A 17,063-nucleotide genomic window follows, 5' to 3' on the forward strand; every position below is an offset into this window, starting at 1 on the left:
CTATGCGTCTGTCTACGTCCTCTATAGATTCACAGCTGTCAAACGCAAAAATGACGTCACCTCCGGTTTTCGGCGCCTCGAACTTTTCTAAGAATTTGACTCGAAAGTGTGCAAACTTTTATAGGAAATTGTTTATTATAGAAATAGTACGATGAAAGAAAATAGTTTCAAGATGGGAAACTCAGTGGAGATCAATTATCAAATTTCCAGTGCATAAGCAGTGTTTAAACCGTAACTTTCCAGGGACGGCTTTAACTTTTGGCTTTAAAGCAAAAGTTTTCGGAAATTTAAAAGGTTTGCACGGAGAAGTTTGGAGCTGTTTATGGTGGGAACTGCGCACGCGCGCGGCGTTTGACCGCTGTGTCTACTCGGTTATTGACTTATTGTATAATGGACATCGTCACGTATGTAAAGCCAAGTGTCTTTCTGCTCACGTACGTATACCTGTATATGCCGAGGTCACTTTTTTTCAGGTTCATTTTTTAAACCATTGTAGGTTAATTTTTTTTTCAACCTAAAGATAACACTCTTACAATCACATAAAAACAGTTTGAATTTATTCTTCATGATTGCTAATAAATGGATTTAAACTGTTTCAGTGATTATGAGTCTTATTATCATCAGGTTAAAGCGGTTAACCTATACATTTGGTTGTAAACACTTGAAAAACAATTAGACCTTAACATACACACGTACGTATCGGTGTTTACGGTATCGATATTTTTGCTGGTAGCAGTAGGGTTTGTGTTTCCTTTCTTTTTGTATGCTTATGCCAAAATAGAAATCTTAAATAGAATTTTAACCCACTGCATGGGATTTGTATGTAATAAGTTAACTTCATTTGCTTATTTACTTCACGTTCAATACGTCTCAGCCGGTCTTATCAACCGTATCTACTTCCCCTCTGAGTAAAGGTCGGCTTCATTGAAATAAATCGAGTCTGTCTTTTTGTAGCTTAGACTGCTTTGTTGAAAAATTAGTTTTCTAAAAGTGTTTGTCATAGCACTGCCTGATTTGTCAATGCTAAGGCCGTGGAAACCAGTCACGGTCGAATGTTTTCGCATGGTGGAAAATGCTTTCTTCATTTATGACGTGCCGGCTGGGCATTTAGGTCGTTCCGAACGAATGCCCGGCCAATAAAACTGGTTAATAAAAGTGATGTAGTCTTGATGTATGCATGTAAACAGATGTAAGTTGGCACGAACATCATATTATAAAGCAGGAAGTCATAATAACGATCATCTGAATCGATATCAGTAAATGTTTGATAATGGCAGAGGAACAAGTTACTAGAGGTCAAGAATCGCCAAGATTGTCAAAGAATTCAAAACTGCTTGGTTTTTTATTCGCATTTATCTGCATTGGAGGGAGCGTGGCTATCTTTGGGGTTGTTGTATTTCTGCGTAAAGATTGCCCTGACTGCAAACAGCGTTCACCGATATTAGTTGCAATGTTGGCGATTCTTGGTACTTTGCTGTTTTTCCTTGGTCTCAGCATATTGACAGCATTCTGTAGAAGACGAAGAAACAGCTCAACACTGCCTCCTCAAGTTGTGATGTCTTCGATCCCCGCCGAAGATTTGGAAAACTCTCCCGCTCCCATACGGCCTGGTAAACATGTTGCTTATGGTAGGCTGGTTGTTATCGAGGCCTCATCACTGGATTTGCCTGGTTATTTTACTGCTGTTCAAAATACTGATGCAGTTAATTCATCTGCAGAAGCGGGATTTTGGAAAGATGACCTTGACATTCGACCTCCAAGTTATGAACAAGCGGTTGCTCTAGATGACAACATTTTGCAGTGAAATGGATACGAATCATGACAAATAAGGAATAATCGTGAACACAAGACTGCATGACAGGTCCATAAGAACATCCTTTCGGTTTGACATTAACTGCTAGTGAAAGCTTTAGCAATTATAAAGAGTGCCTTTGCCAAGACTCGGGTCGTGCGAAGAAGATCCGAACTGCATTTCAATTTTTTTTTTCAATTTTTCCAGATCAAGTGGCAGATTTGATCATACCCCACATATATTTCAAAGTCAGAAAATGCTGTTTGTTTAAACCTCTTCAGTAAATTTGCCTGATCATTTTGCTGTTATTCAAAGTTTTCGTGGACTTTGTTCATCTGTGGAAGCGGAAGTTTGGACAGAAGCGACAATAGCGGCGGTACTGCATGCAAGAGAGATGAATGCATTTGCTTCGAAACAGGAAAACACAGAAGATAGAAGACTTTTTATAACCACAATCTATGTTGGTTTCTCTCTGAAGCTGTCGGTTCGTTGGAATCATAAAATATCCTATTAACTGAGATCGATCCATCTGAACTCTTCAAAGAACTCAAGTTCATTCTACTAAAGTATGTTAACTCTTGTATAGTTTTTTAATTTTTTACATTGTATCGTACAAGTTTTTATCGCTTTTATAAATTTGTAAATATAGCATAATTCAACCTTTGGGTTGCGAAGTTGTATTAATAAACTATCTATCATCTATCGTAAAGTAAACTGATATTTTGTTATGAGCTAACACCAGCCTACTGTTTGTCCCAACTTAAGTTCTTTACCTATAGCTTTTTGGTATTTTCTTTCTACATATAATGAATTCTGTTACAATAGTACAGTTTATGTACAGGACAAAATGGAGCCGGGCAAGAACTAATGTAAAACTGATTATATGGGCTTTAAATTAAACTTACAAAAGACAACAACAAGAGAGTAAATGACGAAACACAGATTAGTACTGAGCAAAATAATATCGGTAAAGCGCTCTTTTAGACCGTTATTCTAGTTAGCCTTTGCGTATAGATAAAGGAATATCACTCCAGTAATAGCATCCAATAATTGTTGGACAAAATGTTCTTATTTTTATTCTAAAAGAACTAGGGTTAAGATACTGCCAGGCTACGCTTCGAGTGGCATGATTATCTTTGGTTTGTAAAAGTAAAATAGAACCATATCTCACAGTATTTCCTGTACATTCAGTACTTTTCTAAATAGTAGGGAAAACTCGAAACTACTCGAACTACTCTTCCCAGTCTCTTGCAAACTGCGTTGCATTGACCTCCAAGGATACTCGATGCTTACAGTTGGATGAACAGTACATGTCAAAATGGAAATGTCATACGCTAAAATCTAAGAATATTCACAAGTATTTTTTCAGCCTAACATCGGCAGCAAAATAAGAATATTCAGCCTGGGCCGAAAAAACAATATTCTTAAATAAAAAAGAGTGTATTTCCTGTACTGTATTTAATAATTAAACTTTCAGTACTTTTCTCAATAGTCAGGAAAACTCGAACTACTCAAGACTTCCGCTCTGATCAGTAAAATCACGTGCTGCTTGAAACTGGTGTGTGTTATTTCGTCACAACAAGATTACATCATGATTTTTCTGGTCACGTTTTGGGACTATTTAATTAATTTACCAAAGAATTCTGAATTGTGGAAAGCAGTTCAAAATAGGTATCGAAAACTCAGGAAACTCTGAGGAAACACCACCAGAAAAAATACCAAAAAAACAACCAGTTGATGTTATTTACTATATAAATGTTTTTGCCCGTCAGTTTATACTTTTGTGACACTTGCCACTTGTGAAGAAGAGTCTTTCTGCTCACGTACATGTACGCGTCGATATTTTGTTTGTTTTTGTTTGTTTGTTTCGTGTTATGGATCATAAACGTTGGATAAATTTTAACCCACTGGCTTCATGGACCGGATGACTAATAATACATAAGTTTTACTTAAGTCCCTAAAGCATAGAATAGTCTTCCGCTCTGAATCTTCTTTCATACATGGCTGACAATGCATGGTTCCGAACGAACGCTCAGCAGCTAGTATGAACATTATATAAGCATCACGATAATCTGATCATTCAGTTGAATCGTACCACCAAATGTATGATTATGGCAGACGAACAAGTCACTGAAGAACAAGTAGCACCGAGATTGTCAAAAAATGGAAAACGGCTTTGTTTTTTTCTCGCATTTATCTGCATTAGTGCGGGCGTGATTATGTTTGCAGTCTTTATGCTTATGCATAAAAATTGCCCTGACTGTAAACAACGTCCAACGATAGTACTGTCGATATTAGCGATTCTTGCTACATTACTGTTTTTGCTCGGAGTTAAAATATTGACGACATTCTGTACAAGACGAAAAAACAGCTTAACCCTGTCTCCACAAGTTGTCATCTCTTCAATTCCCGCCGAAGATTTGGAAAACTCTCCCGTTCCCATACTGCCATATAATGGACTGGACTTGCCTGATTATTTTACTGCTGTTAAAAACACTGATGCAGCTTATTCATCTGTGGACACCGCATTTTGGACAGATGTCCCTGAAATTCGGCCTCCGAGTTATGAACAAGCGGTTGAAGACAACATTTTGTAACATTTTGCAAGTGAAATGGATACGCATCATCACAAATAAGGCATTATCACAGTAAAATAAAGGCCAAGATAAACAAGTGTGTTTCTGCTCACGTACATGAATGTGTCGATATTTTAATTGTTTTGCTTTCTTTTCGTTTCCGTCGTGTTAATATGGGTCATTGACTTTGGATGAATTTTAAAGGAAGTGTACATGTATGTAGGTTGTAAACAAATTAACCTGAAAAACAATTTGACCTTGGATTTCTGGTTGTTGTTTTAGTAAAAGGGTTTTTGTTTCGTTTTGTTTTTGTATAGTTTCTTGCTTGACTTTGGATAGGATTTTTACCCATTGGCTGCGGAATTTGTCTTGAAAGGCTTTCATAAGTCAGTTTTATTTGGGAGGGGAGGGGGAGGGAGGAAAAAGGAAATACCTGGGGGGGGGGGAACTCGACATAATTTCGGGTAGAGAGGGGTGGCCCGGCCTCCTAAACCCTGACCCTGTTTAAGAAACGAAGTCCTGATTTTCCTACCCCTTTTAAGACAGAATGCCAATTTTTGATACCCCGTCTAAGACATAAACAAGTACCTCACTGGCTTTGTTGTGAGTGATTGTGAATTAAGCTAAGTATCAATGCCGAAATCAACGTTACTCAGCAATACGGAAGAATTTGTGAAAATTCGGCTTGTTACACCTCTGCAGGCAGATAAGCCTATCCTGTTTGACATTGGTGCATGCAAAGATATCCCGTTTAAGACAAAAAGGGGTGAAATATATACCCCGTTCAAGGCAGAAAAGCCTGAATACCATACCCTATCGGGCCGCACGTCCCCGTTAAGCCCTAATAAGGGAGTGCCCCCCCCCCCCGGGTAATTTACCTTTACGTTCAATACGTCTCAGATTTAATAGTACACTTAAATCGTGTTTCCGCTCTGACTAAAGGTCGGCTAATTTTGATTGGAATCGAGAATTTATTTTTATGGCTCTTAAAGTTCGTTATTTCTTTGATTTTGATGAACACTTCTGTCATGGCACTGCCTCGAAAATGTCGTGCATTATAATATCATATATTAATGGTAAGGCCGCGAAGACCTTATAAACATTAACAATGCATGGTTGAATGTCTTCCGTACAGGGATGATAACTTATGCTCTCTTTAGTTATGACGTTCTGGCCGAGCAATCAGTTTGTTCCGAACCAATGCTCGGCAGCTGGCACGAACATCATATAAGCACAAACCATCGAATCATCTGATCATTCAGTTGAATCGATGCCACCAAAGTAAGGGTTTGAGTATGGCAGAGGAACAAGTCACTGAAGATCAAGAAGCGCGAAGATTGTCAAAGAATTCAAAACTGCTTGGTTTTTTGTTCGCATTAATCTGCGTTAGTGGGAGCGTGGCTATCTTTGCGGTTGTTATATTTCTGCGTAAAGATTGCCCTGACTGCAAACAGCGTTCACCGATAGTAATGCCGATGTTGGCGATCCTTGCTACTTTGCTGTTTTTGCTTGGTCTCAGCATATTGACAGCATTCTGTAGAAGACGAAAAAACAGCTCAACACCGCCTCCTGAAGTTGTCATCTCTTCGATCCCCGCCGAAGATTTGGAAAACTCTCCCGTTCCAATACTGCCCGATAAACATGTTGTTTATGGTCGGCCGTTTGTTATTGAAGCCTCATCACTGGATTTGCCCGATTATTTTACTGCTGTTCACAATACCGGTGAAGTTTATTCAACTGTAGACGCGGAATTTTGGACAGATGTCCCTGAAACTCGACCTCCGAGTTATGAACAAGCGGTTGCTCTAGATTGCAACATTTTGCAGTAAAATGGATACGCATCATCACAAATAAGGAATTATCGTAAACACAAGACTGCATGGAAGGTCATAACAAATTCCTTACGGTTTGATATTAACTGCCAGCGAGTGAAAGCTTTAGCAATTATTTCGAGTGCCTTTGCCAAAACTCGGATCGGGTGAGGGGTGAGGGAGATGCGAACTGCATTTCAATCCCAGGTTCCTCAATTTTTTCAGATCTAGCGGCAGATTTGAACGTTCCCCACATATATTTCAAAGCCAGGTAATGCCGTTTGTTAAAACCTCTTCAGTAAATTTGCCTGATCGTTTTGCTGTTATTCAAAGTTTTCGTGAACTTTGTTCATCTGTGGACGCGGAAGTTTGGACAGAAGATGTTTCTGAAACGCCGCCTCAACACTTGAAATGACAACAATAGCGATGGTACTGCATGCAGGAGACATGAATGCAGTTGCTTTAAAACAGGAAAACACAAAAGATAGAAGATTTTTTATACTCACAACATAATTATATCATATGCGAGGTTTCTCTCTGAAGCTGTCGGTTCGTTGGAATCATAAAATATCCTAAAGAACTTCCCAAGATCGATCCATCTCAACTTCTTTGAAGAACTCAAGTTCATTCTACAGTGGAACCCCGATATAACGATCCTCGATATAACGATATTCCCGATATAACGATAAATATTCTATGTCCTGGCAAAAGTTACAGTAAAATGTATGGGACGGAACCCCGATATAACGATCTTCGATATAACGATATTCTCGATATAGCGATGAGAATTTAGCGAACAGAACGTAAAATCCTCCCGATATTAACGATATTATCAGTACACCGTCACATTATATTTGCAAAACATCGAATTTAATGCAATAACATTACGGTAATCGAGTCATCTCCCGTTCCCATACTGCCATATAATCATGTTGTTTATGGTCGGCCGTTTGTCATTGAAGCCTCATCACTGGACTTACCTGATTATTTTACTGCTGTTAAAATCACTGATGCAGTTTATTCAGCTGAGGACGCGGGATTTTGGAAAGATGTCCCCGAAATTCGGCCTCCGAGTTATGAACAAGCGGTTGAAGACAACATTTTGTAACATTTTGCAAGTGAAATGGATACGCATCATCACAAATAAGGCATTATCACAGTAAAATAAAGGCCAAGATAAACAAGTGTGTTTCTGCTCACGTACATGAATGTGTCGATATTTTAATTGTTTTGCTTTCTTTTCGTTTCCGTCGTGTTAATATGGGTCATTGACTTTGGATGAATTTTAAAGGAAGTGTACATGTATGTAGGTTGTAAACAAATTAACCTGAAAAACAATTTGACCTTGGATTTCTGGTTGTTGTTTTAGTAAAAGGGTTTTTGTTTCGTTTTGTTTTTGTATAGTTTCTTGCTTGACTTTGGATAGGATTTTTACCCATTGGCTGCGGAATTTGTCTTGAAAGGCTTTCATAAGTCAGTTTTATTTGGGAGGGGAGGGGGAGGGAGGAAAAAGGAAATACCTGGGGGGGGGGGAACTCGACATAATTTCGGGTAGAGAGGGGTGGCCCGGCCTCCTAAACCCTGACCCTGTTTAAGAAACGAAGTCCTGATTTTCCTACCCCTTTTAAGACAGAATGCCAATTTTTGATACCCCGTCTAAGACATAAACAAGTACCTCACTGGCTTTGTTGTGAGTGATTGTGAACTGATTAAGCTAAGTATCAATGCCGAAATCAACGTTACTCAGCAATACGGAAGAATTTGTGAAAATTCGGCTTGTTACACCTCTGCAGGCAGATAAGCCTATCCTGTTTGACATTGGTGCATGCAAAGATATCCCGTTTAAGACAAAAAGGGGTGAAATATATACCCCGTTCAAGGCAGAAAAGCCTGAATACCATACCCTATCGGGCCGCACGTCCCCGTTAAGCCCTAATAAGGGAGTGCCCCCCCCGGGTAATTTACCTTGACGTTCAATACGTCTCAGATTTAATAGTACACTTAAATCGTGTTTCCGACACACATGTACGTTAGGAGTTATGGCGCAAACCCCGCAAACCGTGTGACAACTCACTCGGCTCGCCCAGTCTCGCCTCGCTCCTTGTCACACGGTTTGCGGGGTTTGCGCCCATAACTCCTAACGTACATGTGTGTGCGCCCATAACTCCTAACGTACATGTGTGTGTGCGGATCGCAAGCCGCTTTTTTATCCCTCTTGCGCCACAAGTAACAAAAAAAAGGCCTTTGACTGCTTTAACTTCCCGAAGCAGTTTCACTTGACCCCACTGTGTACCAGTCGTTGTTTGGTTGCATTATTACCTTATAAATACAAACTTTTAATTGACAAAAAGACTTGAGTGCGGATCGCAAGCCGCTTTTTTATCCCTCTTGCGCCACGAGTTACAAAAAAGGCTTTCGGCGGCACCTCTAACGGCCCGCAGCAACATAGTGCGCTAGATTTATTTTCCAATTGAACAAATGCCCAATAAAGATAAAATGGGAAAAGGAAGGAAATCAATCATATCAACATGCCCAAAAAAAATCTCAAACAACACAAAAGAACAAGACTTTATGCGTCCTAATTACAAGAAAAACTCAAAAAAGGAAAACTATTTAATAAGAGAAGAAACCATCGAATTGTTAAAAACATTTGACAAAAAGCTTCTTGCAAACTTTTTGACAAACAACACGTGTTAAAAACATGCAAAAAATTGTCTGACAAAGTGCAAAAACGTTTTTTTTGACAGAAAAATGGTTGCCCTGCTAGCGGCACGCAAAATCGCGAGCGGCTTACGTGAGTTGCGTGACATTTTCAGAGAGAGTCTGGAAACCATATTTCTAGTTCTCAGGCCCTTGGACGAGCAGAAAGAAAAAACATGGCTGCCTAATCAGGATTTAGTGTTTGGGCCGATAAAAAGCGAAACAGAACAGATATTACAAAAAAAATACGCTCAGCTAACGCGCTGTAATTTTTTGTGCCCCCATAGAAGCTGGCGAAGTGAAGCGAAGAGAAGAAATCGAGAAATAACAGGATTTGATCACAGAAGTTTATCGATCGATCGAAAGAACTTTCCCGAAACATCGGACTCAATCGGGCCTGTTTATTTTTTTTCCGCTTCAAGCATTGCATCCACGACTTGATATGTTATCTGTCTGACCTCATTTTGCCAAACGGGAGTAGAAAGTTCGGTTAAAATAAAGCAAATCGCTTGGAAAAGCACCAACATTTTAGCCTATTTACCAAACTTTACCAAGTGTCTAATTAATGATGACATCATCCTGATGCCCAAAAGCGCATGCGCACTTGCTCAAATATTGCAAAATTTAGGTGAATGACATGGAAAAGGGTACCACAAGTGAAAAAAGTGACAAAGTGAACTATATATAAGTTAACGCGGCCGTAACTTTTTGTTAGTTCACAAATTCTGGTGAAGTCAAGGGAGGTAGTGGATGGCCAACCACTTGAATCCTGTTATAATGGCTTGTGCGGATGGTGAATTACGGGGTATAGGGGGACTCCTTTCAGTGGGAGATACCCCTGGGTGAACCCGCCTCGGCCCTACTGATAACGTGGGGGTGCTCAGAGATCCCTCGGGAACTCAAACCTCGGCAGAGGTAAAAATGCAAGGGACAGCCGCCTTGTCAGCGGCGGGGAAAAAGTCCTAGCCGGGGCTAGGCAAGAAACAGCCAACGAGCACCCCCCGACCAGGGTTTTGCCCTTTCGTTTGACCTGTCACGCAACGTCACGCGTGACTGTAACGCTCTGTGTCACACAATGTCACGCTGTGTGTAACACAATGTCACGATTTGTGTCATGCGTTAATTTTATTTTTCTGAACACTCAGATTAAATCCAGTGTTTATTTTCTCAAATCTGATTTCGACTCGGCTGATATTCTTTTTTTTAACCTATCTAATTCTTGTTGTCGAATTTCCTCTCTCAATTTCTCAATGTCCGGCTGTGGAGATGGCTTTTTTTGGCTTAAATTTTTTGAAAGGTGCCTGCGAACAGTCTCTTTGAGAGCCATGTAACGAGAATATTCATCCAAAATAATTTGGAACTCTTTGTCATCAACTTTATTGTCAATGAGAGCGGCAGAAACAAGTCTATTGACTGTTTCACGTTTGGCAACAGCAAGCGAAGTAATTTCATTATTTTTCAAAATTTTTGGTTCAAGTTTTTTACTTGCTCCAGTGAAAGCGGCAGACAAAACGCCTGTAATGGCAGCACATGCAGCGAGAGGAACGCTTACCGGCAAACCAACGACCGTTACCGCGGTGCCAAGACTGGAAGCAGAGAGAACACTGGACAAACCACCCATTGAAATTGCGGAATAATGGAAAACAGACTTCACCTTTTTATACTTTTTCAAAACAGCTCGGTATTTAGCAACTTCTTTGTCAAAATCCGAACAAATTTGATTGATTTTTGTTAACCTAAAGTTTTCTGGTTGATTTGGCAAAGCTGGATACAGTGTTTGTTTTACGCTGTTTTCTTCGCTTACACCATAAGCAGGGGCACTCGGAAGAACATTAGCAGATGACATGGTCTTATACATAAAAGTTATTTTTGTATTTAATTTAATTAAATTCCAGCTCATATGTAAGATTTGTGCCGTTAAAATCGAATGGGTTTCCATTTTCATCTCTAATCGAAAGAGTCAGAGATGATACATTTTCTTCAGCAGAAACGTCGCGCAAGACGTTAAGATGTGTATTTTGGTAACAAACTTTTTCATACGGTTTTCCACGTATGTCAAAAAACGCTAAAAGGCTTGTTGGCTTACCATTTAGCAAGCTTTGTTGCTTGTCGATAAGGTCACAGTCGATAAAGTAATTTTTAGGATTTGAAACATTATTTATCTCAAATGTTTCAAAATATTCTTTTTCAATGCTTGCGTGATTCTCAAACCCAGGCAAATTAAAGAACTTAATAAGACTTTCATTTAGTCCAATAGTTTTTAAATTGGGCTCTTTTGCTCTTATTATCAAAGAACGACCTGTAATGCCTTTTGTTACAGAAAACATGTTTTTCTCTGGAAATCCTTTTTCAAAAATACTTCCAATGTCATCGAGTGAGTAGTTTCCTTGCCGTATATAACGCGCCTTCTCTTCCTTGTTCGCTTGTTTATAAAAAACTATTCCATCCTTTTCCAAACTATTCCAGCTGTTGTAAAGAGAACAACTTAAAAGCCGGATATAGCTTGGTTTTGGAATAGGCTGGTCAAAATAAACAGTGTGAGGATTTTCTGTTGTGGTGACAGTGAGCACAACCATCTTTATAATTATCTTTTGAAAAATAAATCTTTAATATAAAATGGCTCCGCCTATTCCGAGAGCTGATGACATTTCTCAATCAATTTTTCTTGATTCAAAAGAAAGAGATTTTATGAAGTGGATGAAAACCCCAGAAGCAACTAAAATTTCTGAAGCGGCAAAAGACAATGCATGGAAACCTTTTCTTGCAAAATATCCAAACGCTGACCGAACAAAATTTAAAGCACAGGTTGAGTTCGCGTACAACCACACAGCAACGGCAGACATTTATTACAAGGCAGGGCAAGGCAATTTGATAAATGTTTTTGGCTCAGACAGCAAATATTGGAGCCCAGAGATGAAAAAAGCACTGGGGGTAAATCAAATTTCAGGCGGTTTTCCACAACAGCTGTCACCAAGCGGCGCAAAAGGCTCATCTTTGCCAATTCCCGCGGTTGTATTTCACGAAGCCGCACCAAGTTTGAAAAAAATATTTAACAGCCAAATAAACATCTACGTCACACCAGATCAATATTTCACAACGAAATTAAGAGAGATTTTTCAAAAAACAAAACTGAAGCATACATCAGGAAAAGAGTCAAAAAGGTGGCTTGCTAGCCAAAATATGGGCTACTGGCCTCAGCAACTTAACTTTGCTGTCTGGTGCGCGACAACAGGCAGTGGGATAAGTCGTGAAATTTTTGATGAAGAACACTCAGCTCTCAGTTTGCCGCCTGTTGTGCGAAATTTTTACCTTTTTCACGTTTATTTCACAATAAGGCGAATATTGTTTCAGATGGGGGGAATTCAGAGCGTAAGTGCCTTGCCTGGCGACCCAACGTTTAGCCAGTTCGACAACAAGTACGACGTGGCTTCGTACAAAAGAATATGCGCTGAGTTCGGTGTCGACCCGTCAAGCGATTTTCGTTTCACAAGAGGCGCAAACCACGGACTTGGTGACGTTTATATCTGGATCTCAAATATTGGTCCGAAAAATTCTGGAGCAAAATATCCCGATTACGATAAATTTTCGGACGAAGGCGGAACTGCAAGCAAAGGTAACTTGATTCAATACATCGAGCCAGACGACGCTGCATATGCACAGGCAGACTGGTTTTGTCCTAACGCCGCGGAAGGGCTGACTCAGGCAGGTTTGTCGAGAGTAAACCAGTCGATAGAGGCTTTTGTCTACTGTATTTTGGGTTCGCAGGTCAACGTTCGAAGTAGCATACTTGGCACAGGCGGCCGTGCAAAGGAAGCGCAAAGTGAGTTCCTCGTGTTGGTTGAAGACGCTATAAGGCAACCTGATCTGGCAAAGTCGGTCCAAAGATACCAACTCGCAATCGATGAGGCTAAGGTTCGGCTTAACCTTGCCGTCTGCCCAGGTGCCTGGCTGATGCCCGCTCGTATGGTGATAAACACAGAAAGCGTTGTTGGCTACAATAACCAGCTTAAGCAGGCTGTTGTTGGGATGAAACTAGGAGTGAATGATGAGGTTAATAAAGCTACAAAAAAAGCAGCTCTTAAACTGATGGCGGGAGGAAAATCAAAAATCAACCCACCAAACAGCCACCCTTCAAATCCTATACACAAGAGCGCCACAGCAAAAAAAAATCAGGCACCTGCAGCAAGCGCTGCTGAAACACCAGCTAGCAGCACGCAAAGCGCTAAACCTACGAAGGCCGTAGCCAATGATTCACACGAAATAAACAAAGCAACTGTCGCTGTTGGCGCGGTTGGAGCAGCAGCTTTGCTCTACACCCTTATGCGCTAACGTCTCTTTTTGATGTATTTTTCAACAAGAAAAGCAACCACAGCAAGGATAAGCAGCCAGGTATGCTCTGCAAGAAATCCAATTACTTGACCAGCTGTTTTGAAAAGAAATTTCGCAATCGAGCCAATGAGACCAGGCAGAGCTGATGCTACCTTTGAGCCAATATCGCTTAGGCCTTTCCCCAACGCTTTGCCGGTGGCCTTTAATGCATTTGTAATGGTGCCAATCACAGAACCAATCGTGACACCAGCAGCAAGAAGTATTGCTGTTACTGTCACGCCATATTTTTTGAAGATCTCTTTGATCCTCTCACGAAGTGGAAGCGCCCTTTCTCTTTCTGCAATCTGTGGTTGCAAGCGTCCAAGCTGCTCGGTTCTTTCCGCAACTCTTTCTTCCGCGGCTTGTTTTTCTGATGGTGAGGCATTTTCATCTTCTATAATTTTTTTGTCTTCCTCGTTTTGGCGCTTGAGCTCATCTTCTTGCTCACGAAGTTCATCAAAAGTTTTTGTTTCGTTAAGCCTTTCTTGCAAAGTGTTTCTTTCGCTCTCTTTGGCAGCTAGGCTTGCCCTTAGTTGGTCGGCTCGTGTTTGTTCTTTTGCCTTCTGCTTTGCTTGTTTTTCAAGAGCAGCAACTTCTTTTTTTGCGTTTTCAAAATCAGTTTTATAGTTTTTTATTCGTTGCTGCAGCTCGCGTAATTCTGATTGACTTTCAACATTTGACCCAAGTTGATCAATCTTGGCTTGAGCTCGCTCGATTTTTATTCTCAGATCTCGCACTTCTTGGGCGGCTTTTTCTTTTTGCATGCTAATTCTTTCTGCCTGTTGTTGTTGAATTTCAACTTCTCTTAATCTTTGTCTGGTTTCTCGTATTTCTTCATTGTCTTGAGCAATCAGAGATTCTGCTTCTGGCCCAAGGGAGGCTTTAAACTTGTCTGTGAATTTTTTGAGAAGGCCAGTTCCGTCTTTTTTGAAAATTTCGGTTTCACCACCTTTTGAGCCAAAGGATACAATTGTAGTTTCATTGCCACTCTTTTTGCTAAAACCTATTGGGCCTAATTTTGAGAAGTTCACTTTGGGGAATTTTTTTTTGATAAAATTTTTAGCTCTGTCAAGCATTGCCGGTTTGTCATCTTGATGAATAAAGCTTCCCAACGAAGGTATTTCAACGTAGGATGTGTCTGGCAGCCCGCTCTGTTCGTGCTGCATCGTTTGCATTTCATGTTGTTCACCCCCATGGTAGGGTGTGGATACCATCCCGGGCTGAAATGGTCGGGTTGTGTCGACCTCTTGTTCCTCTTCATCATCGTTATCACTGTTGTGGTCAAGATCTCGGTCCAAATCAGGGTCCTCGTATCCAAAATCACCACCACCTGTTGCCATCACGTAATTTATATATATTTTCAAATTAAACTTTTCAATTTAACAATAAAACCAATCGAGAGATGGATGCTGTTCAAGAAAACCTTCGACCGGGACGCGTAGAGAAAACCCTCGGCGCACTGAAAGCCGAGCGAGCTGTAAAACGAATCACTTTTGACCGCACTGAAGCCAATCCAGAGGAAACGTTGTATGTTTCAGTGCCAAAGCTGAACGAAAACGAGGTCATTGTGCCTGGCTCGCTGGCGCTGCGCTTCAACATCGACTTGAGCGGAGGCCATGCCAACAACTTTCTGGTTGACAACGTCAGCCGAGCTCTAGTCGACAAGTTTGTTGTAAAGTATGAAGGCACCGTCGTGCAGGACACGGTTGGCTATGACATCTACAAAATATTTGAGGATTTTTTCCTTTCGCAGGAGGAGCGCGACGACAGGGTGCCAGAGGGCATTCAGAGCGAGGACCTCAACAAAATTCGCTCAAATGCTGGCGATAAGAAAACTTCAGGAGTCGAAGCAGAAAAAAAGCTGAATGAGCTATATGGAAATAAATACCGGATCCGTCTGGATCACCAGATTTTAACTGACCACGGGGCATTTTATCCTCAGGCACTATACAACGATCTTGTGTTCGAACTGAAGCTCGCGGCAGCCGAACATGTTGTAAGAGGCTCAGATGCAACAAAACTGAAATACAAGCTGACAAACATCCAGCTGGAGTACGAGATGATAAGAAGCAAGGAAATTGCAGATGAGGCGTTCAGCGCTTACTCGGGCGGCAAAGAGTTCGCTTACGACCACATCCAGCGTGCCGAAGTTGTTACTTTTGCAAAAGGATCCGACACACGTCTGAATCTTAAGGTCAACCCTCAGAGGAGGTCCCTAAAAGGTATCTTGCTACTTTTTATAGAGCAATATGCCAAAGGTGCAAGGATCTCGGAAAAGTACATTAACCCAGACCTTACAAAAGTAAGCGTCACTGTCAACGGCTCGCCAAACATGCTGTACAACAACGGCATCGAAGGAATGGACATATGGGAAGAAGTTAAAAGATTCTACATGAAAGAAAAAAATAAAACGCAGCACATGACCCTGCAAAAGTTTTACACAGAAGACAAGTTCGGCCTTCTGATTGATCTGCGTTCCATGGCTGACCACTCGATGCACGGAAGCGGCAAGCGCCTTGTGAACACAAAGGACGGTGTCCAGCTTGAGCTAGAGAGGAAAGCAAGCGGCTCAGGTAATTTGAACTGCCACATTTACTTAATCAGCGACGCCCAATTGAATATAATTGGCAGGCAGTTAGATTCTGTGCTTTTATAATATACGAACGAAGATGGATCCTGCCAATATACCCTTCAACGCCCTCATTGTGGGACCAACGAACTCAGGAAAAACAAGGTACGTGGTCAATCAGCTTTGTGGCCCTTTCCGAGGCAAGTTTGACTACATCGTGCTCATATGCCCGACTTTCCCGCACAACAAGACTTATTATCGCTTTGCTGAGGAAGATCTTCGATTTTTTGTTTTAATTTGCGAGCAGCACGAGGTTGAATCTTTGTTAAGGCTTTCAAGATTTCTTTTTGAGGGAACGAACACGCTTATCATCCTCGACGACTGTGCTGCTTCGAAAGATGTAAAAGGAAGAACAGGGGAGTTGGTGAATCTTGCTTTCTCTGCTCGCCACGCAGGTTTAAGCTTATGGGTGTTAACTCAAAAATTGACAAGCATAACCTCCTCATTCCGCGAAAATGTTGCGGCAATCGTTTTCTTTTACACCCCCTCTGCCAAGACCACGAAGGCAATCTTTGAGGATTACGCTGGCGAACTTGCCAATGAGGATTACAAAGAAATCATTTTAAAGCTAAAAAAAAATAAGTTTTCGCATCTTGTCATTTCTCATCGCCACCCTTACGGCACAAAATTTTTTTATTGAACATATTTTTTAGAGTAATAAATGGCTGACCCGTTCGCAACTTCCCGTTCCGAGAGCGTCAAGGACGCTGCAAGTGAACAAGAATTAGCTTCCGTAATGGAACTGCTAGGAGCTGAACCAGAAAGTACAGAAAGCGCTATGGCACTCATTCAAGGCCCTGACATTCCTGCTTTGCGTGAACAGCTTGCAATCCTTGTTTCAACAGGAAAAGCCAAAGAAGCAATCGGTGTGCAACTGACACACGAGCAGGTGAAGCGCTTGACAGATAAAGAAGTTGAAAAGTACTTAAAGAGATATGAGGCATACGTTGGATCCAAAACAACCGACAGCTTGATTGACAGCTTTATTTTTCTTGTAACCAAAGTCGTTGGTATGGCCGTAAATATCAAGGACGTCAATGATTATCAAAAGGAACTCAAAAACGACTACATTATCAGTAAAGAGCTGTCCACTTTGGCAGGCGGTCTGGCTTTGAAATGCGGCCGCTTTCTTGCCGTTGCAAATGCTGCGCTCATCACAACAAAGCACATTGATTTAAACGAAGCTA

At 41.0% G+C, this 17,063-nt stretch overlaps 2 protein-coding genes across 2 annotated transcripts; both read left to right on the plus strand.

Annotated features, from left to right (window-relative positions):
• The first annotated feature begins 1,195 nt into the window (after positions 1-1,195).
• Positions 1,196-1,804, plus strand: LOC144631238 (uncharacterized). The gene has a single exon (XM_078489650.1). The coding sequence runs from the start codon at positions 1,271-1,273 to the stop codon at positions 1,802-1,804; it is 534 nt and encodes a 177-aa protein (XP_078345776.1). The 5' UTR covers positions 1,196-1,270.
• A 12,845-nt stretch (positions 1,805-14,649) lies between these two features.
• LOC144630759 (uncharacterized) lies at positions 14,650-15,903 on the plus strand. The gene has a single exon (XM_078489128.1). It carries the CDS (start codon positions 14,650-14,652, stop codon positions 15,901-15,903), a length of 1,254 nt encoding a protein of 417 aa, XP_078345254.1.
• The last annotated feature ends 1,160 nt before the right edge of the window (positions 15,904-17,063 follow it).

This window comes from Oculina patagonica, chromosome 11 (genome assembly GCF_052425735.1).
Source record: "Oculina patagonica isolate OP01 chromosome 11, crgOcupat, whole genome shotgun sequence".
Taxonomy (NCBI): Eukaryota; Metazoa; Cnidaria; class Anthozoa; order Scleractinia; family Oculinidae; genus Oculina; species Oculina patagonica.